Source organism: Lithobates pipiens, unplaced genomic scaffold (genome assembly GCF_037356315.1).
Source record: "Lithobates pipiens isolate NorthernLeopardFrog02 unplaced genomic scaffold, aLitPip1_a1.2 Scaffold_13, whole genome shotgun sequence".
NCBI lineage: Eukaryota > Metazoa > Chordata > Amphibia > Anura > Ranidae > Lithobates > Lithobates pipiens.
Genome location: NW_027507718.1, coordinates 220,285,272 through 220,302,236, shown reverse-complemented (window position 1 = coordinate 220,302,236; position 16,965 = coordinate 220,285,272). Strand labels below are relative to the sequence as shown.

General features: G+C 43.7%; 1 protein-coding gene across 2 annotated transcripts in view; it reads right to left on the bottom strand.

The window, feature by feature from the left end:
• Nucleotides 1-7,646: 7,646 nt before the first annotated feature.
• The window catches only part of TEX15 (testis expressed 15, meiosis and synapsis associated), a 241,333-nt gene continuing 232,014 nt past the window's right edge, over nucleotides 7,647-16,965 (bottom strand). For both annotated transcript variants that reach the window (XM_077476237.1, XM_077476236.1), the window contains exon 10: nucleotides 7,647-12,322. In XM_077476237.1, coding sequence (XP_077332363.1) covers nucleotides 12,309-12,322 — 14 coding nt within the window. In that variant the 3' untranslated portion in view covers nucleotides 7,647-12,308. The remainder of the gene's footprint in view (nucleotides 12,323-16,965) is intronic.

Sequence of the window (16,965 nt, the reverse complement as noted above, 5' to 3'; positions counted from 1 at the left end):
AGTTTGACGAATAAAGTTTTTCGGAAATTCCGAAAAACTGTCCGCTGAAACTTGGTTTGAGCGGACAGTCCGCCCGTGTGTAGGCCCCTTTCGAAATGAGCAAACTGTTCCCGCTCGGAGGAAAGTCTGCTCATTTCAAGCGCGTGTGCAGGTAGGCGACAGCGGCGACAGAAGACCGGGCCACCGCCTGTAAAAGAGCTATAAGAAGGCGCGGTGGCCCGGCAGAAGAACCGAAGAGGGGGACAAGACCCCCGAAGTCGGGAGAAGAGGCCGGCGGCGGGGAGGAAGAAAGCCGGACTCCTCCGCTAGCAAAAGAGCTACAAGAAGATAGCGGAGGAGTCCGGCGAGAAGACCCCCGAAGACGGAAGACCCCCGGAGCTGTGCAATAAAATATTTTATCTCGTGTGTTGTGTTTTTTTTTTGGGTACTTTTATTTTACAGGTGAATGGGTACATTGTACCCCATACTCATTCACATAGGGTGGGGGGCCAGTATCCGGGGGCCCCCTTATTAAAGGGGGCTCCCGGATTCCGATAAGCCCCCCGCCCGCAGACCCCGACAACCAACGGCCAGGGTTGTCGGGAAGAGGCCCTTGTCCTCATCAACATGGGGACAAGGTGCTTTGGGGTGGGGGGGCCGCGCGGCCCCCCCTTCCCCAAGGCACCCCCCATGTTGAGGGCACGCGGCCTGGTACGGCTCGGGAGGGGGGGCGCGCTCGCTCGCCCCCCTTTCCTGGCCGGCCGGGTAGCGTGCTCGGACAAGGGTCTGTTGTGCACTTTGGGGGGACCCCCACGCCGATTTTTTTTCGGCGTTGGGGTTCCCCTTTAAGTACATTCCAGGCGGCGGAGCCCGCGACGTCTCCGTAGCGGGCCCCGCCTACCTGCACACGCGCTCGAAATGAGCGGACTGTTGCCTCGTGTGTGGGCGAGTCCGTTCATTTCAAAAGTTGCGCGGACTTAGTACGACGAACAAAGTTTGCCGTATTTGTCCGCTCAAAAAGTGCCGTGTGTGGGCGTGTTCGTTCATTCAAAAGTTTGAGCGGACTGTTTGACGAACTTAGTTTCGGCAGACAGTCCCCGCGTGTGTACGCGGCCTAAGTCACCCATCTGTCAGATTCAGGCTCAGAATATGAACCAGTAGACAGGTGCAAGAACCGGAGGGCTCTCGTATGGAGAAGAGAGCCAGTACTAGCGCCGCTCATCCGTCTGGTGAACTGGCAAGCACCAGCGGCCTAGTACATCTTGGTCATACATCCAGCACTGCAGTAACACTTGGTGACGTGACGAGTCCCATAAGTGCAGTTCAAGTTGGTGAGGTGGCTAGCACAAGTGGAGTCCCGCAGCCACCAAGAAGACAAACACAGGGTCGTTGAGCCCATAGTGCCCTTCCTGCTGCATTTGCCAATCCGAATTGGGAGCCCACCACTTCTGCAGCATCTGTACTTCCCCCATTCACTGGCCAACTTGGAATTCAGGTGGAAGTTCACTTTACGTCACTTGATTTTTATTCGCTATTTTTCATGGAAGATCTCTATAGATCTGTTGTGGACCAAAGCAATGTGTATGCTGGTTAATTAATCCCAGTTGGCCCTTGCCAGTAAGTTGCGGTCATATTGTTCCATTGACCCAATTGACCCACTATATGCCCGTGTTCTCTGCCACCCTGACCAGGACACGATACGAGCAGATCTTGCGGTTCTTGCATTTCAAAGACAATGAACTCTGTCATCCTCGGGGTGACCCTGGATACGATCGGCTCCACAAAATTCGGCCCCTCATATATCACTTCAACCAACAGTTTGCAGCCTTGTTTACTCCCGATCTGCATTGATGAATCCCTGATTAAGTTTTCTGGCCACTTGTCTATCAAACAGTATCTTACCAGCATGCGTGCCAGATATGCGGTCAAATTGTATAAGCTGTGTGACAGGGCAACAGGCTATACATATGGTTTACGAGGGAAGAGATAGTCACTAGGGATGGGCTGAACGACCCCCTGTTCAATTTGCACCAGAACTTCCAAACACCGCAAAAGTTTGGACCCGACTAACGAACCCAATTAAAGTTTATGGGACCCTAATGTCAAAAATCTAAAGTGCCCATTTTAAAGGCTTATATGCAAGTAATTGGGCATACAATGGTTATAGGGGTCTGGGTCCTGCCCTGGGGGACATGTATCAATAAAAAAAAGTTTCTGAAAAACTACATTTTTAAATGAGCAGTGATTTTTTGATTTTTAAAGTGAAAGCCTAAAAATGAAAAATTGGCAGATCTGTACCATGTCTAAAATCTGCTGCAGCAATAATTGCAATAATAAAGCCCAAAAAAAAAAAAAAATTCCATGCAAGCTGCCTTTATTTTGCTCAGCAACAGCTGGGGAGCCTGTGTGTATGATGAGGCCACAATGTAGTGCACTGGGAACAAGATTAGAGATTTTTTGGATACATTCTGGTGTCACTTTGACTTTGTATAGAAGTAATGGGTGTGTAAAAATTGATCTTTGGGTGTTGGTGGCGCCTTTCCACCATAACCCTATAGAGGTATTCTTGATAAAAGCAAGAATTGCCCTTGCTGTAAAAAATTGCAATGATATGCACCTGTCAAATAGGTGCACAAAAATTACTCTTTGGACTTTGTATAGAAGTAATGGGTGCATACAAATTGATCTTTGTGTTGGTGGCGCCTTCCCACTGTAACCCTATAGAGGTGCTTTTGATGAAGGCAAAAAAAATTGCAATGATATGCATATGGTTGGTGTCTAAGACACAGTTTGCAGATAACAACAGTGCGATCTACCGCAGATGTGCGGAAAAAGGCCCAGACAGCTGAGCTTTGGGGAGTGGGCTGGGAGATAACAGCTGCAGAATGTGATAGAATAGGGTGGCTGCTCTCTACTCTTTCTTGATGTCTACCTCCAGAAGTATATGGCGTTAAACTGGCAGTAATACACACAGAACTATATGGCGTTAAACTGACAGTAACGCACACAAAACTATATGGCGTCAAACTGGCAGTAACGCACTCAAAACTATATGGCGTTAAACTGGCAGTAACACACACAGAAATAAATGGCGTTAAAATGGCAGTAACGCAATCAAATAAACGGTGTTCAACCATCAGTACACTGATGCTATCTGAACTGTCCCTACACTAGCTATACACTAATGTAAAGATTACTGACACGGTCTCACTACACTACACAGAAACTATCTGAGCTGTCCCTACTCTACACTAATGTATGTACGAATGATATGGCCTCACTACACTATAGTGAAACTATCTGAGCTGTCCCTACTCTAGCTGCACACTATGCAAAGCTGAATGATGGCCCTCCTTACTACACTCACATGACCCCTAGACTGACACTAAACTAATATTCTACACTGATAATTGAAGCAAAATAGCACAGTATAGCACACTAACTAATAGCACTGAACAGAACCCTGTTCTATCTCTCTCCATGCAGAAATCACACTGAAAATGGTTGCCATTGAAAGAATACTTTTATGCTGTGGAGCGACAATGAGCCATGATTGGATAAATTCATGATGACAGTGTCCAATCATGACTCTGACAGTGCTCTGTGCCCTGATTGGCTGAAGCTTTCACTGCTTCAGCCAATCAAGGCTTGCAATGCACTGTTCAGTGGCGTAATGCATTGTGGTTGGTTAGGGGGACCAAACAACTCTTTTGTTCGGCGAACGTTGGAACAGCTAAAGGTGGGCCCGAAATTATGCTTCGGCCGAACCGTTCGCCCATCCCTAATAGTCACATGGAGCCCAAGAACTGTCCAGACTACATATGGAGCGCTGGTAAGATTGTGTGGGACTTGGTGTTACCCTAATTCGGAAGGGGTACCACTTGTATGTGGACAATTATTACACAAGCGTGCCACTTTTTAGTCGCCTTTTTAATTGTGGAATTGGCGCATGTGGCACAGTGCGATCTAATCACTGGCTCTCTCCCCCAATGGCTTGTAGAATCCAGACTTAGATGGGGGAGAGAGCCTGCTTGAAATGTAATAAATTGTTAGCAGTGAAGTGGAGGGATACATGGAATGTTTTCATTCTGTCCTCCCTTTATGCAGATACGACTGTCCAAATCCCTATTGTGGAGAAGCCCCTCTCTGTCCAGGAACACAACCTTAACATGGGGGGGGGTGGACATCAACGACCAGTTGTTAGCGCCATACCTAATTGCCCGTAAGGCCAAACGCTGGTACAAAAAAGTGTCTGTATATTTATTCCAATTGGGTCTGCTGAATGCTTATGTGCTATACAAAGCTTCAGGACAAACTGGATCGTTCCTTAAATTCCAGGAAGAGATCATCACAGCCCTTCTGTTTCCAGTCGGGGCTGTGGCCCACCTTCCCAACACAAATGCAGTGAGCCGGCTGCATGAGGGGCATTTTGCGTATGTCCTCCCTGGTAGCCCTGCCCAAAGAAATCCCCAAAGAAGATGTTGTGTCTGCAGAAAACACGGATTAAGGCGTGACACCTCCTTTTATTGTCCCTCCTGTCCTGACCAACCTGGTCTCTGCATCGGTGAGTTTCAAACACTACCACACACTAGTGGAGTATTAGCGTAGGGCACAGCGTTGCACAGTTCTAGGGAACACTTACACAGGGTCTCGAAAGATGAGATGGCCATCACATTTAGAGAGACCCTAGTCTGGAAGGTTTACAGTTACAGTTTATTTACAAGTGCAAAAAAAAGCCAAAAATAGTTGTGGTTTTATTTTTCTTCTCTCTCTTATGTTAGCTCTATATTGTACACTCCATTGTTCACTCTCTATTGTTCTATATCTTTTGTTCTCTCTCTATTGTTACTGCATTTTAGAGCGGTAATGTTTTATTTTTACTAATGTTGTATTGTATTTGCATTGCAGGTATGGTATGTCTTACTGTTATACTGTAATGTTACTTTGTTTTATTGTTAACCATCATTTGCTTAGCAGGTACGCCATTCAGCTGCAGCATGGGTTTATTTATGCTGACAGCAACAGCGTTTGCTCCCACAATACGTAAAGCAATGACTCCAGCGCTGTAGGAGGTGATTTCACCACCACGCTTAAAAAAAAAGAGTATATATGCCGAAGCATAGGGGCAGGGGTGGAGGAGCGATTTCCTTCTAACATTAGGAGCGGATTGCCCCCATGCTTCACCATATATTTTTTAGGCACATATTGCATTGAAAAATCAAGCTGTTTTATTGAGTTAATGTTTTATCGTTACCATTGTTTGCTTTTCAGGTATGCCATTCAGCTGCAGCACTGATTTATTTATCTTGACAGCAACAGCATACGTAAATCAGTGTCTCCAATGCTGTAGGTGATTTCACCACCAGTTAAAAAAAAAAATGGTGCATGTATGCCCATCATTAGTAGTGGGTGGATGAAAGGCTGTATTCTAATGGTGGGAATACCCACCGATCAATATCTTTTTTTCGTTCAGCCCATAGGCTGCATGAAAAAAGGAACATTACAATATATGCCCAACAAGGACCAGCCACGTACTGCTATGTTGCTGGACTTTGAGTGGTTATACCAGAATGAATATATTCCATGGACTCAACATGCCTCTCAGCAAATAGCTTAAAGTATATACTTTTCAAAATGGGGTAATTTGCGAGGGTTTTGTGCTATCTTGGCATTTTATGGCCTTCGAAACTGTGATAGGTAGTGGGGAGTAAAATCAAAAATTTACGCCCTTATAAAGCCTTAAGGCGTGACTGGTTTTCGGGGTCCTGTAAACGGCTAGGCTCCCAAAAAGTCTCTCACATGTGGTATCCCCGTACTCAAGAGAAGCAGCAGAATGTATTTTGGGGTGTAATTTCACATATGCCCATGGCATGTTTGAGAAATATAACATGAAAATAGCTTGGGGTGTCTACTTTACAAAATGGGGTAATTTGGGGGGGGGGGGGGTTGTGCTATCCTGGCATTTTATGGCCTTCACAACTGTGATAGGTAGTGAGGAGTGAAATCAAAAATGTATGCCCTTAGAAATCCTGAAGGTGGTGCTTGGTTTTCGGGGTCCTGTATGCGGCTAGGCTCCCAAAATTTCTCACACATGTCTGTGTGAGATGTCTCACACATTTCTCACACATGTGGTATCCCCATACTCAGGAGAAGCAGCAGAAGGTATTTTCAGGCATAATTCCACATATAACCATGGCATGTGTGAGCAATATATCATTTAGTGACAACTGTGTGTCATTTTTTTTTATATTTTTCAATCACTGACAAAAAAATAAAATAGTCAATGGGCTCAACATGCCTCTCAGCAATTTTCTTGGGGTGTCTACTTTCAAAATGGGGTCATTTGGGGGGGTTTTTAATGCCCTGCCATTTTAGCACCTAAAGAAATGAGATAGGCAGTCATAAACTAAAAGCTGCGTAAATAATAAAAATCGCAGAGGCAATCAAATACATTTAAAAGAAAGCTCTATTTGTGGGAAAAAAAGCACGCAAATTTTGTTTGGGTACAGCATTGCATGACCGTGCAATTACCAGTTAAAGCAGTGCAGTGCCAAATTGTAAAAAGTACTCTGGTCATTGAGCAGCCAAATCTTCTGGGCGTGAAGTGGTTAATGTCACTTTAGTAATAATTAAGGTAATTTTATAAATGAATGAAGTTAGACAAAACCAAGTGTTACAAAACATATCCTTATTGTGTAAAATAAATCCAACAAAGGGCCAGTCCATCCAAAATAATGTTTTTGGTTGAAGTTGGAATTAAACAAGATAATTTCCTTTATCTTTTGAGAACTCTATTGTTAAATATCTGCACCCCAGTTCCTTGGTCTGCATACCTGTTGTGACCATTATTATGCCGCGTACATACGGTTGGATTTTCCGATGGGAAATGTTCGATGGGAGCTTGTTGTCGGAAATTCCGATCATGTGTAGGCTCCATCGGACATTTTCCCTCAGAATTTCCAACACACAAAATCCGTTGCCGGAAATTCCAATCGTGTGTACACAATTCCGACACACAAAGTTCCACGCATGCTCAAAACCAAGCAGAAGAGCTGCACTTACTATTGAACTTCAATTTCTCGGCTCGTCGTATGTCACCGTGTTCTTGACGTTCGGAATTTCTGACAACATTGTGTGACTGTGTGTATGCAAGATAAGTTTGAGCCAACATCCGTTGGAAAAAATCCCATGGATTTTGTTGTCAGAATGTGCGATCGTGTGCACGCGGCATTAAAGGATTCCACTCCCCCTGCTTGACTATTGCTTTATATTGTTGAGAATGCACATGGAGGTACCCAAAGAAAGTGGGTGGTAACTCCCAAAAAACAAACATATTGGAGTATCCTAGACATACTGTATATACTGCATATGGATGAACTAAATTTAAGGTTAATACAAGTTCTCATATATTGTATTGTATTCATGCAAGCTTTAGGAATTGCAGAACAATCATGCTTACTAGGTTATCAAACATATCCCCAAGAATACAGGATGAATCCCTATGAGTTTTAGTGATAGTATTATTACACACACTGGTTGACAAATGGAAGCCTTCAGCAGTCTTCCAGTGTTTTAGAAAATCTTAAAGCACACAATATTTCATGGTCTGTTTTATTTTATCTCAATTACCTGTTTGACTCAAGCACAAGAAAAAAAACCAAAACATAGTTCTTTCAACAACGCTTTTATTTTTAGAAGTGGAACATTTCTATAATAAAATAAACATAAATACCATCAAAATATACAAAAATATCTAAAGGCCTAGAACACAGAACACCTGAATATGCCTTCTAAATTCAAGCAGATTCTATATGTTTCAGTCATATTCTATGCACTATTGTTTTGCAGTGTTGACCAGAACATATATCTTCTAACAATAAAAATAGCTATTTTTTCCCCTCACACAACGTTGAAATAAGTTTTGTAAAATACCCATACTACAAATAACTACAGGGGTGTCACCCTCAATAAAATTTTAAGGAGAACCTGCCAATTGTTACTTTTATTTAGCTGTTTTTATCTAGAGCCCTTTATAACTGGTAAAAAAAAAAGGCTTTCCAAATCCCTCAAATGAGTAGGATTGTGAACTCCACATGTAAATGTAGGGTTTAGGTTTGTAGGCGGACTGTATATTGCAAATATAGAAAAAAGAGATGCTGATAATGTCGTTCTAGCTCTTCCGTTTTGTAAATTGTCATATATATAGATATAGATATATCTATATGTATATATAAAACTACTTTCCCAGAGTGTATAAAACACCAATAAATTCCTAATAAAGGCATTTCAAAATTATAGAACAATAAGGTACCCATATATCATCTTGTACTTTGAATCCTGTTTTGATGTTGAGAGTATACTCCAAAGACCACTAAACTGCAACACCCAAACAAATATAGGGCACTAGATACATCATAGTTACTGCCACATGGTTGGGTTTGGGCAAGGACAGCACTGTATACTTTAAAGTGACCCTGGGATACTGGATGGCACTAAAAAACTCACTTAGGGGCACTAGACACAAACTCTATAAAACCACAGGCACTGATGCATTAACAAAATATGTACACGATAAGCGATAGGGGATGGAAACATACTATAGTGTCTGCTTATGAACTGTAATAATTTTATGCTTAATTCCAGTGTTTCATTTTTTAAATACTGTAAAACAAGTGCTGTAAAATACTTAAAGCTGGAAGTAAAGGCAAAAGTGAACTAACTCTAAACCCACTCCCACCCCCATTCTAAGCCTAATTTATCTAGCCCTATAAAGAAAAGATTGCCATACTTCCCTGTTTTGCTGCCACTCTGGTCCAGTCCCAGCCTGAGCTGTCAGTGGTGACTTCAGTGTGCAGGAGACACAGCCGACAATGGAAGCCCCATAGTAAGTCTATGGGTGACATCACTTCCCACGGATTTCCCAGCCAGTGTTGGCCTTCTCTTGTACACAGAGAGCACTGCTGGAGACTGGACTGGAGCGGTTTCAGAATAGGCAAGTATAGCGATCTTTTCTTTAAAGGGGGTCATAAATTAGGCTTAGAACTGGGGTGATAGAAGGTTTAAAATTTGTTAGGTTTTGCCTTTACTTCTACATTAAATGAAGGAGGAAACCTGGTAAATAATACGTGAGCTGAAAACTCGAAAAAATGGCAGCATGTAATATGAATACTATTGCATATGTGATGTAAGACCTTTCAATTTGCAAATGAACTTGATGTTTGCAAATAAAACCCTATGTACAAAGTCATGAAGTCAATGCATGGTAAAAAACATATATGGGTGCCCTAGTGTTCAATGCTAGAACATCAAAATAAATATCTCTATCGTCTTTCTTTGCAATGAATACTCCTAATATAGAGATACTGCATGCTGTGGGTCTAAGTGACCCGGATGGTGTGCTAATATATATTTTGCCTCTATCAGTTCTACAGCCAAGTAATCATATGCAGTGAAAGTGGGCTGTCTTCAACGAAAAAGCACAGGGCCTTTGCATTCTTACATTATACAAGCATTTTATTCCTAAGCAAAAGGAGTATTGAAAACATCCCCAACTACACTGTATACTAGGCACTATTTAAAAGTGAAATATTGTAAGAGTCAACAGGTTCTCCTTAACGTCACACACTAACTACTATCTCCAATAGTAATATCTACTATTGGTAGGAAATGACTGTTTATGGTGCTGTAGGGCTCATAATGCTTATAGACATTTTTTTCAATGCATATTTTCCAACCGTGGTAAGATGGATGCTATCAATGCTGCAATAAAAGATAATAATAATAATTTCTAAAAATCTAAGGAACGTATGTTTACTACTCTACACTTAGTAAGTTTACCACTATCAGATTTGCCTCAAAAAAACATGTAGTGATGTCAAAAGTGCTCATTCGACAGATGATTCCCTGATACACTACTGTCTTGGCTGTTCTTTTTTAAAAATTGTAATATTATAGTTCACGTTGAACCATCAATTCTGTCAGTGCTTACTGATGTACTACATTTAAAAATAAAAGAATAAGTATTATCCACTCTATTCAGGTAGAGCATTGCCTAACCTAATTTTTATGCATCCGACTCCAAGGGTCCTTACATTGGAAACATAAAATGCTTTTGCTTATAGCCTTGTTATTCTGCTCAGTTCTGAGTTCATCCAGGAGTATTGAAGCACTGAACACACGCTGGTTTATTAAAAGTGGAAAAAAACTGGCAGTGCTGCTGACAGCAACCAATCAATCCTGCTCTGTTCCCATAGTGCTGCATAAAGAACAGGAGCTGTAGGTGGCCAGATGGCAAAATTAGTCATTTTCAATCCATGTTATACTTTAGCTGGGAGGATTTAAAATTTAAAAAAGTAATACTTCTTCTTCAAGCCAAGAGAGGTAATCAATTCCCTAACAGTTACATTATGATCTTGGTTCAGTGAGCTACTTGTTTGGTTTCTCCGTAAAATTTAGTTCGGGCTAGCATGGTCCACACAATTACTTTTTGTTACAGAAGGCTCTGTCTGCTGTGTATCCAGTTATACAGTTCAGCAGCTTATGCTGCATACAGTAATGTATGCTGGGTTCTACTCACTTCCCTTATGTGGCTGGAAAGAAATCAAGTCAGTCATGGTATAGCCAATCAGGGAGCTCTTTGTATTTTTATCAATGAGTACAGGACGTTGCCCTGACCTGCCAAGATGAAGGCGGGTGGATAAGCTTCAAATTGGGCAGTCAGGGAATGCCTTCCAATAATTGATGAATGGCTGAAATACCACATGACAGACTCATTTTCTTTCTGGCCACACAAGGGAAGTGATCAGAGCCTTCTGCAATAATGAGCAATCGTTTGGACCACGTTGGGTCTACATTTTTCTAGAGAAATCAAACATGAAGTTCTGGCTTAAAGCTGAACTTCAGGCATGATTTAAAAGTGATATTAAAGGCAAAACTTAAAAAACAAACATGTCATACTTGCCTTGATCTTCCTCTTCTAGGGGGGCCCTGCTGGTACTCCTGACCCCTCCCTCCTGTCTCCAGAGCAAACAGCTTGCTGTGGGGGCACCCAAGCAGGCTCGCTCTCAGCTTGGCCCCACGCCCTTCTCTCTCCTCATCGGTTGTGACTGACAGCCAATGGCACATGCTGCTGCTCAGCCAATGAGGAGGGAGAGTCTCCAGAGAGCAGAGGCTCTCAGGCACATTGCTGGATTGCAATGAAGCTCAGGTAAGTATTTGGGGGGCTGCAGCACACATACATTATTTTACCTTCATTCATAGAATGCATGAAGGGAAAAAAATCTTGAGCCTTTAGAACCACTTTAATTGCATAATTATATATTGGTCCAACTTGGACCAATGTAAGTATGCATATCTCATACCCAAGGGGCCACTGTGGATGCTGACAATCACTGTAATACGCAGTGCTTCTACAGTGATTGTCATGTCTTCTGGGTCCTGTGGCAGAGGGTTGCTTGCATTGCCCGCTGCCATTCACAGAATACCTTGTAAGTTTTTAGTGAATTCAGGGCATTCTCTTGTCCAATCGGAGAACGCCTTGCAAAAATACAATGGTGAACGGTTGCAGTGCATAGCAAGCAACCGCCTGTGGTCTGCGTGCAGAAGTTTTGCCACACAGCACAGGGGCCAGAAGATAGCGGCGATCACTGTAGTAGTGCCAAATACTACAGTGATTTCTAGCTTCTAAAACGGGCCCCCAAGTAAGCAACTTGCATACTTACATTTGTGAAGGCTGAACCTACAGTATTGAAGTATGAAACTAGGATCATACCAGGAGTTTAATTCAGCTCATACTTGGCAGGCTATAGATTGTTATAAATAAGTCTACAAAGTGACTAAAAAGTTTAATGTTGCTATACAAGGTACAAATGTAACAGTAATTTCAAATTACCACAATATCAACTGAATAAAACACAGATTATCACTGGGAAGGGGGCAATATTTGTCTATAAAAAGTGAAAATGTAGAAAAAATATAAAATATGTCTGTTATATAAACTGGTCACTTAGTGACACAGACATAACTCTATCGCAATACCCTGAGAAAACTTTTAGTATAAAAAATTGCAAAATATACAAAAATAAGTTTGCTTGTAAAAAGGAAATACTGGGTCAATAGCCAACACTACAAAGTTAAAAGATACAAAAATAAATAACTTGAAACAGTATCAATATTTTAATTGTTAGCTTCAGTGAAGCTTCTAGAATATTTGGCATGGTGATTTAACAGGGCTTTCAAAACCACAGCAGGCAAACTCTGCTCTTGTACATGAAAATCCACATGTTACTTGTAGAATATGGTGAGTCCATTATATCACTTCTTCCTTCCTATTACTGCCAAGTATCTAAAGAGAAAAGATGATAAAGAGTTAACTACAAGTCAGCTGTAGAGCAACTAATGCAACCTAACATAACAAAGGTACAGTAGAGATTGGAAAAAGGAAGGAATGATATAAAAGTCTTTAAAGCGGTTGTATAGTTTTTTTTTTACTTTTACCTACAGGTAAGCCTATAATAAGGCTTACCTGTAGGTAAAAAAAATATCCTAAACCTGTATGGTTTAGGAGATATTCCCCTCGCAATGAGCCGCTGACTGCAGCAGCGCATGCGCACAGGGGATATTTGGTTGAAAGCACGACAGACACCGGACTTTGCCGGAAAGAAATCTCACGTGCGCATGTGCGGGAGTGACGATATCGCGGCTCCCAGAAGACACGCCGAGGGAACATGTCAGCTCCCTCGGCGTGGATCGGGCGAGATGTCGGGGGCTCATTCTAAGGTAAGTATTTCATAATGAGCTAGTATGCGGTGCATACTAGCTCATTATGCCTTTTCCCTTGCAGGTCTAAAAAAAATGTCAGCGGGTTTACTCCCGCTAACAGGAACTTTACCCATAACAACTTGATAAAAAATAATGTTCTTTAGCAGGGATTATACATTCCAAATTAATAATTATGCCACCAAAATTAGTGTGTGCTGTAAATTGCCTCCAGCATTGTTCCTGTTTCTTCCTTCTGGAGGCTACCATAGGTCCAGAGCCCCTTAACAGCAGTAAATCATAAATCGTAACTAAGCCCATTGATTTAACGGTTTCAGGATTGCTAATTGTCAGGGACCAGTCTGAAGTGATCTAGCAGGACTTTTCTGACTAAAGTTCCACTTTAGCCCTGGTTCACACTTATGCAATGGGGGAAACGCACAAGATTTGCGGTGTTTTCCTGCATCACATCACACTGCTTGGCAATCACACAGTGTCCATGCAATCTGCTGCGGGTGTCAATGTTAGATTAACGACACCCCGAAACAGAATGCAAAATGCAGTGCAATTGCCAGAATGATATGATGCGATTCAGGTACAGGAGGAAAAAAGGGTCCTGCACCATTTTGGTATGTATGGCTCACAGACAGTGGGGTGATTCCTGTACGGATCACATGTGGCGTTTTCCACACACCAGTGTGAACCTAGGCTAAATCCATCAATTTAACAGTTTCAAAAAACAGATATAACTCTCTTTCTCAGCTTAGGCAGACGACTTGCTGTTTTCCATGTCAAATCCGCTTGTCTCACTGCCTAACCTTATGAAGGAATTTGAGAACTATGGAGTTTTATCAAATTTAAAAATGAATTACGTTAAATCAGAAGTGAGTGCGGTGTGATTGCCTCCTTTAATACAAAAGGCTTTCAACCAAATTTCAACTTTACATGGGTATCTGCTATACTGAGTTATTTGGGTACATATATACCATCAAATATAGAAAATACTTTTTCAGTAAATTTCTTACCATTATATAATTCAGTACAGTCTTTATTAGATAAGTGGCAACACGGATTACCTTCGTGGTTTGGCCTCTGTAATATCATTAAAATGTGTATTCTACCAAAATTTTTATATCTTTTTCAAGCGTTACCCATTGTTATCCCAGTAGTTTTCTTTCGCCAGATAAGTACTCTTTTTACAAAATTTATATGGGTGAAGAAACGACCTAGGATTAGTAGAGGACTTATGACAATACCCAAGTGCTATGGGGGAGTAGCTGTCCCTGATGTATTCAAGTATTATCAAGCTCCCTTGTTAAAAAAATAGGATTTTTTGTACTCATCGTAAAATCCTTTTCTCTGTAATTCACCGACCAACACAGCTTCTCTCTGTAACAAATCCTAGTGATAGGGTTGTTAGCCCTATCACTAGGAGATACTAGGCAAAGTTGTAATAGAACACTTCAGAACTCTTAGTTCCACCCAGGGGGGCGGTCCCTCAGGCTACAATGCCCCACACTCTGCACCAGCAGCCTCAGTTTTATTTTGCCTAGTGAAGGAGATAGACCTAGGAACTCTACGGGCCCATAGGTCCGTGTTTTTTTGTTGCAGAAGCTTGGCTTTTTGCGCAAGATGAATGATCCTGTGATCTTCTATCAACAGCCAGCTGGGTGACAGGCTGATTCACTTATCCTTGTAGTCTCCCCAGTCTGGCCATCGAGCGTGTGCAGGTCGCAGCTATGGCTCGACAGCCCACGACATACCTCAGCTCCAGAGGTGGTCGGTGAGCTTTTATGCTCTGGGGCATACATATGACTGGGCTACTGATGTCTGCGTCACAGTATGCCGGGCCAGTAACCTTCCCTGTACTGATCAGGAGTTGGCTACAATGGAATGTCTCCCAGCTCTTCAGGACTGGTAAGTACAGCTCTCCCTGTCTCGGCAGGGTTGAGCAGCTGGGAATTCCCTGGGAGGTCAATTCGGGGACCCTCCTCACCCCCTCTCTTCTCTCCCCTGTCCTATCTCCCATCCTTCCCCCCCTCACGGGGGGGGGGGGGGCTGTGCATGGGTAATGAGAGGTGTGTATGTGCCCCTGGGCTCTCACCTGGGTTCTGGATGATTGGGGGTGCCTGGATCCTGAGTGCTTAAACTCCCGGGAGGTGCCTGTGGGGTTTGCCTGTGTGTCGGTGCTGCGCTGTGTCTCTGCCACATGTTTGTTTCTGTCTTTAATGGCGCTGGCTGGTGGCCATTTTCAGTGTGGGCAAAGGACAGCATGCTTCTGGGCGGTCCCTCAGGCTACAATCCCCCACACTCTGCACCAGCAGCCTCAGTACGTGAATAAGCAGTATAACGTAAAGAGAAAAAGGAGGGGCTGGTGCTGCGTCGGTCGGTGAATTACAGAGAAAAGGATTTTATGGTGAGTACAAAAAATCCTATTTTCTCTTATATTCACCGACCGACACAGCTCCCCTCTGTAACAAAATGGGACGTCCCCAAGCAGTGACAAACGAGGGGTGGGAAAAAAACAGCATAAAACTTCATCCACCATGGAGAGTGGGAACTAGTGAAACTATACCCACACAAAAAAACAGCAGAGCGTGAAAAAACCACCACGCACAACAGGGTACCCTCAACAGGAGTGATCTCCAAGACCGCAGCGGAAGTAATGCAAACAGTGCATTAATGTAACAGTACTGTGTTTTTATCGAAAAACCAGTAAAAAACATGGATTGCATAGTCAATTGCAACTACACGGTCGCCTGCAAAACCGTGCGGCCAAAACAGGCATCAGCCGATGCACTGACGTCTACCTTGTAGAACTTGGTAAACATATGGACAGACGACCAGGTCGCCGCTTTACACACCTGAGTGACAGACGCTTGGTGTCGGAAAGCCCAATACGTTCCTATTGCCCTTGTGGAGTGGGGCGTGACCGGAAAGGGGGGCACCTGCCCCTTCAAGGCTTAGGCTTGTACTACAATCTGTCTGATCCACCTGGAAATGGTGGCCGACGAGATTGCCATGCCTTTCTTTGGACCAGCCACCGAAACAAACAGTGAGTCTGACTTCCGAAAGGGAGGAGTGGCAGGCAAATACACCTTCAGAGCCCTAACCACATCTAGAGTGTGAAAGGCCACCTCCTTAGGGTGCTTCAGCTTAGGACACAGAGAATGTAATACAATGTCCTCATTACACAGTCAGTGTCTGCGACACAAGTGTGGATGCCAGTACAGGTCGCACGGCTGACCCCACAACCGTAAACACGGCACGAACCACCGCCTCGGCCTTCCTGTCCATGGGATCCTTGAATGCCGGAGTCCCCTCAACCAGGATCGTGGTTACTTTATTTAACCTGGATACTGGGGGGTCCACGACCGGAGGAGCCGACCATTTCTTGAGAAGGCTTTCCTCAAAGGGGTAACGCACCGCCATGTATTTGGGGACCGAAAAGGTCCGTTGCGGGCGACCCCATTCCTTGTAAATGAACTTGTCAAAATAAGTCAGATACGGGAATACCTTAGGTGAACGTGCTGGCCTGTGAGACCCAAAAGGGACCGGTAGATCAGCAGAGGGATCCGCTGGCTCCTGAATCTTCAGGATATCACGCACAGCTGTGATAAGTGCTCCAACAAGCACTTTGTCGCGAACGGACCCGGCCGGGGACTCATCCTCACTGTCCGAACGGTCTTGGTCAGCGTCATCTGACAAGACAGAGCAGGGGTCACCAGCCTCAGCAGGACCCGAGTCTGCGTCAGAGCTCTCCCCAAAGGATGGGGGGGGGGGGGGGGACAGGGGCTGCTTTTTAGCACATTTCTTCCCACGCACCGCCTCCATCTTGGCAACAAACGAATTGAGGACTGCCGTCAGGGTGTCCATGGGGACAGCGCCAACCGCATGTGACCCGGTTGCAATTGCCTGGATTTCGGGGGAAGATCCATCAGTTTTTTAAGCCATGCTGACCCTACCCTGTCTGGTAGGGGACTTAGGACAGTGATAGTGATAGTCCCACCCTCCTTACTGCCGCTGATTGAGGGGTTCTTACCCGCCAGACTCACCAACCTGAGGAGTTCCACGCTGTTTACAGCAGTGCCTGTAGACCCCTAGCACTCCCAGATGCAGAGGAACCAAAACTGTGTCAGTGGCAGTCCATCAGAACGATCTGAAAAACGTGCTCAGACTACATAGAAGGCTGTCCAGCGCTCAGTAATGAGAAACAGGAAGCTGAGGGCA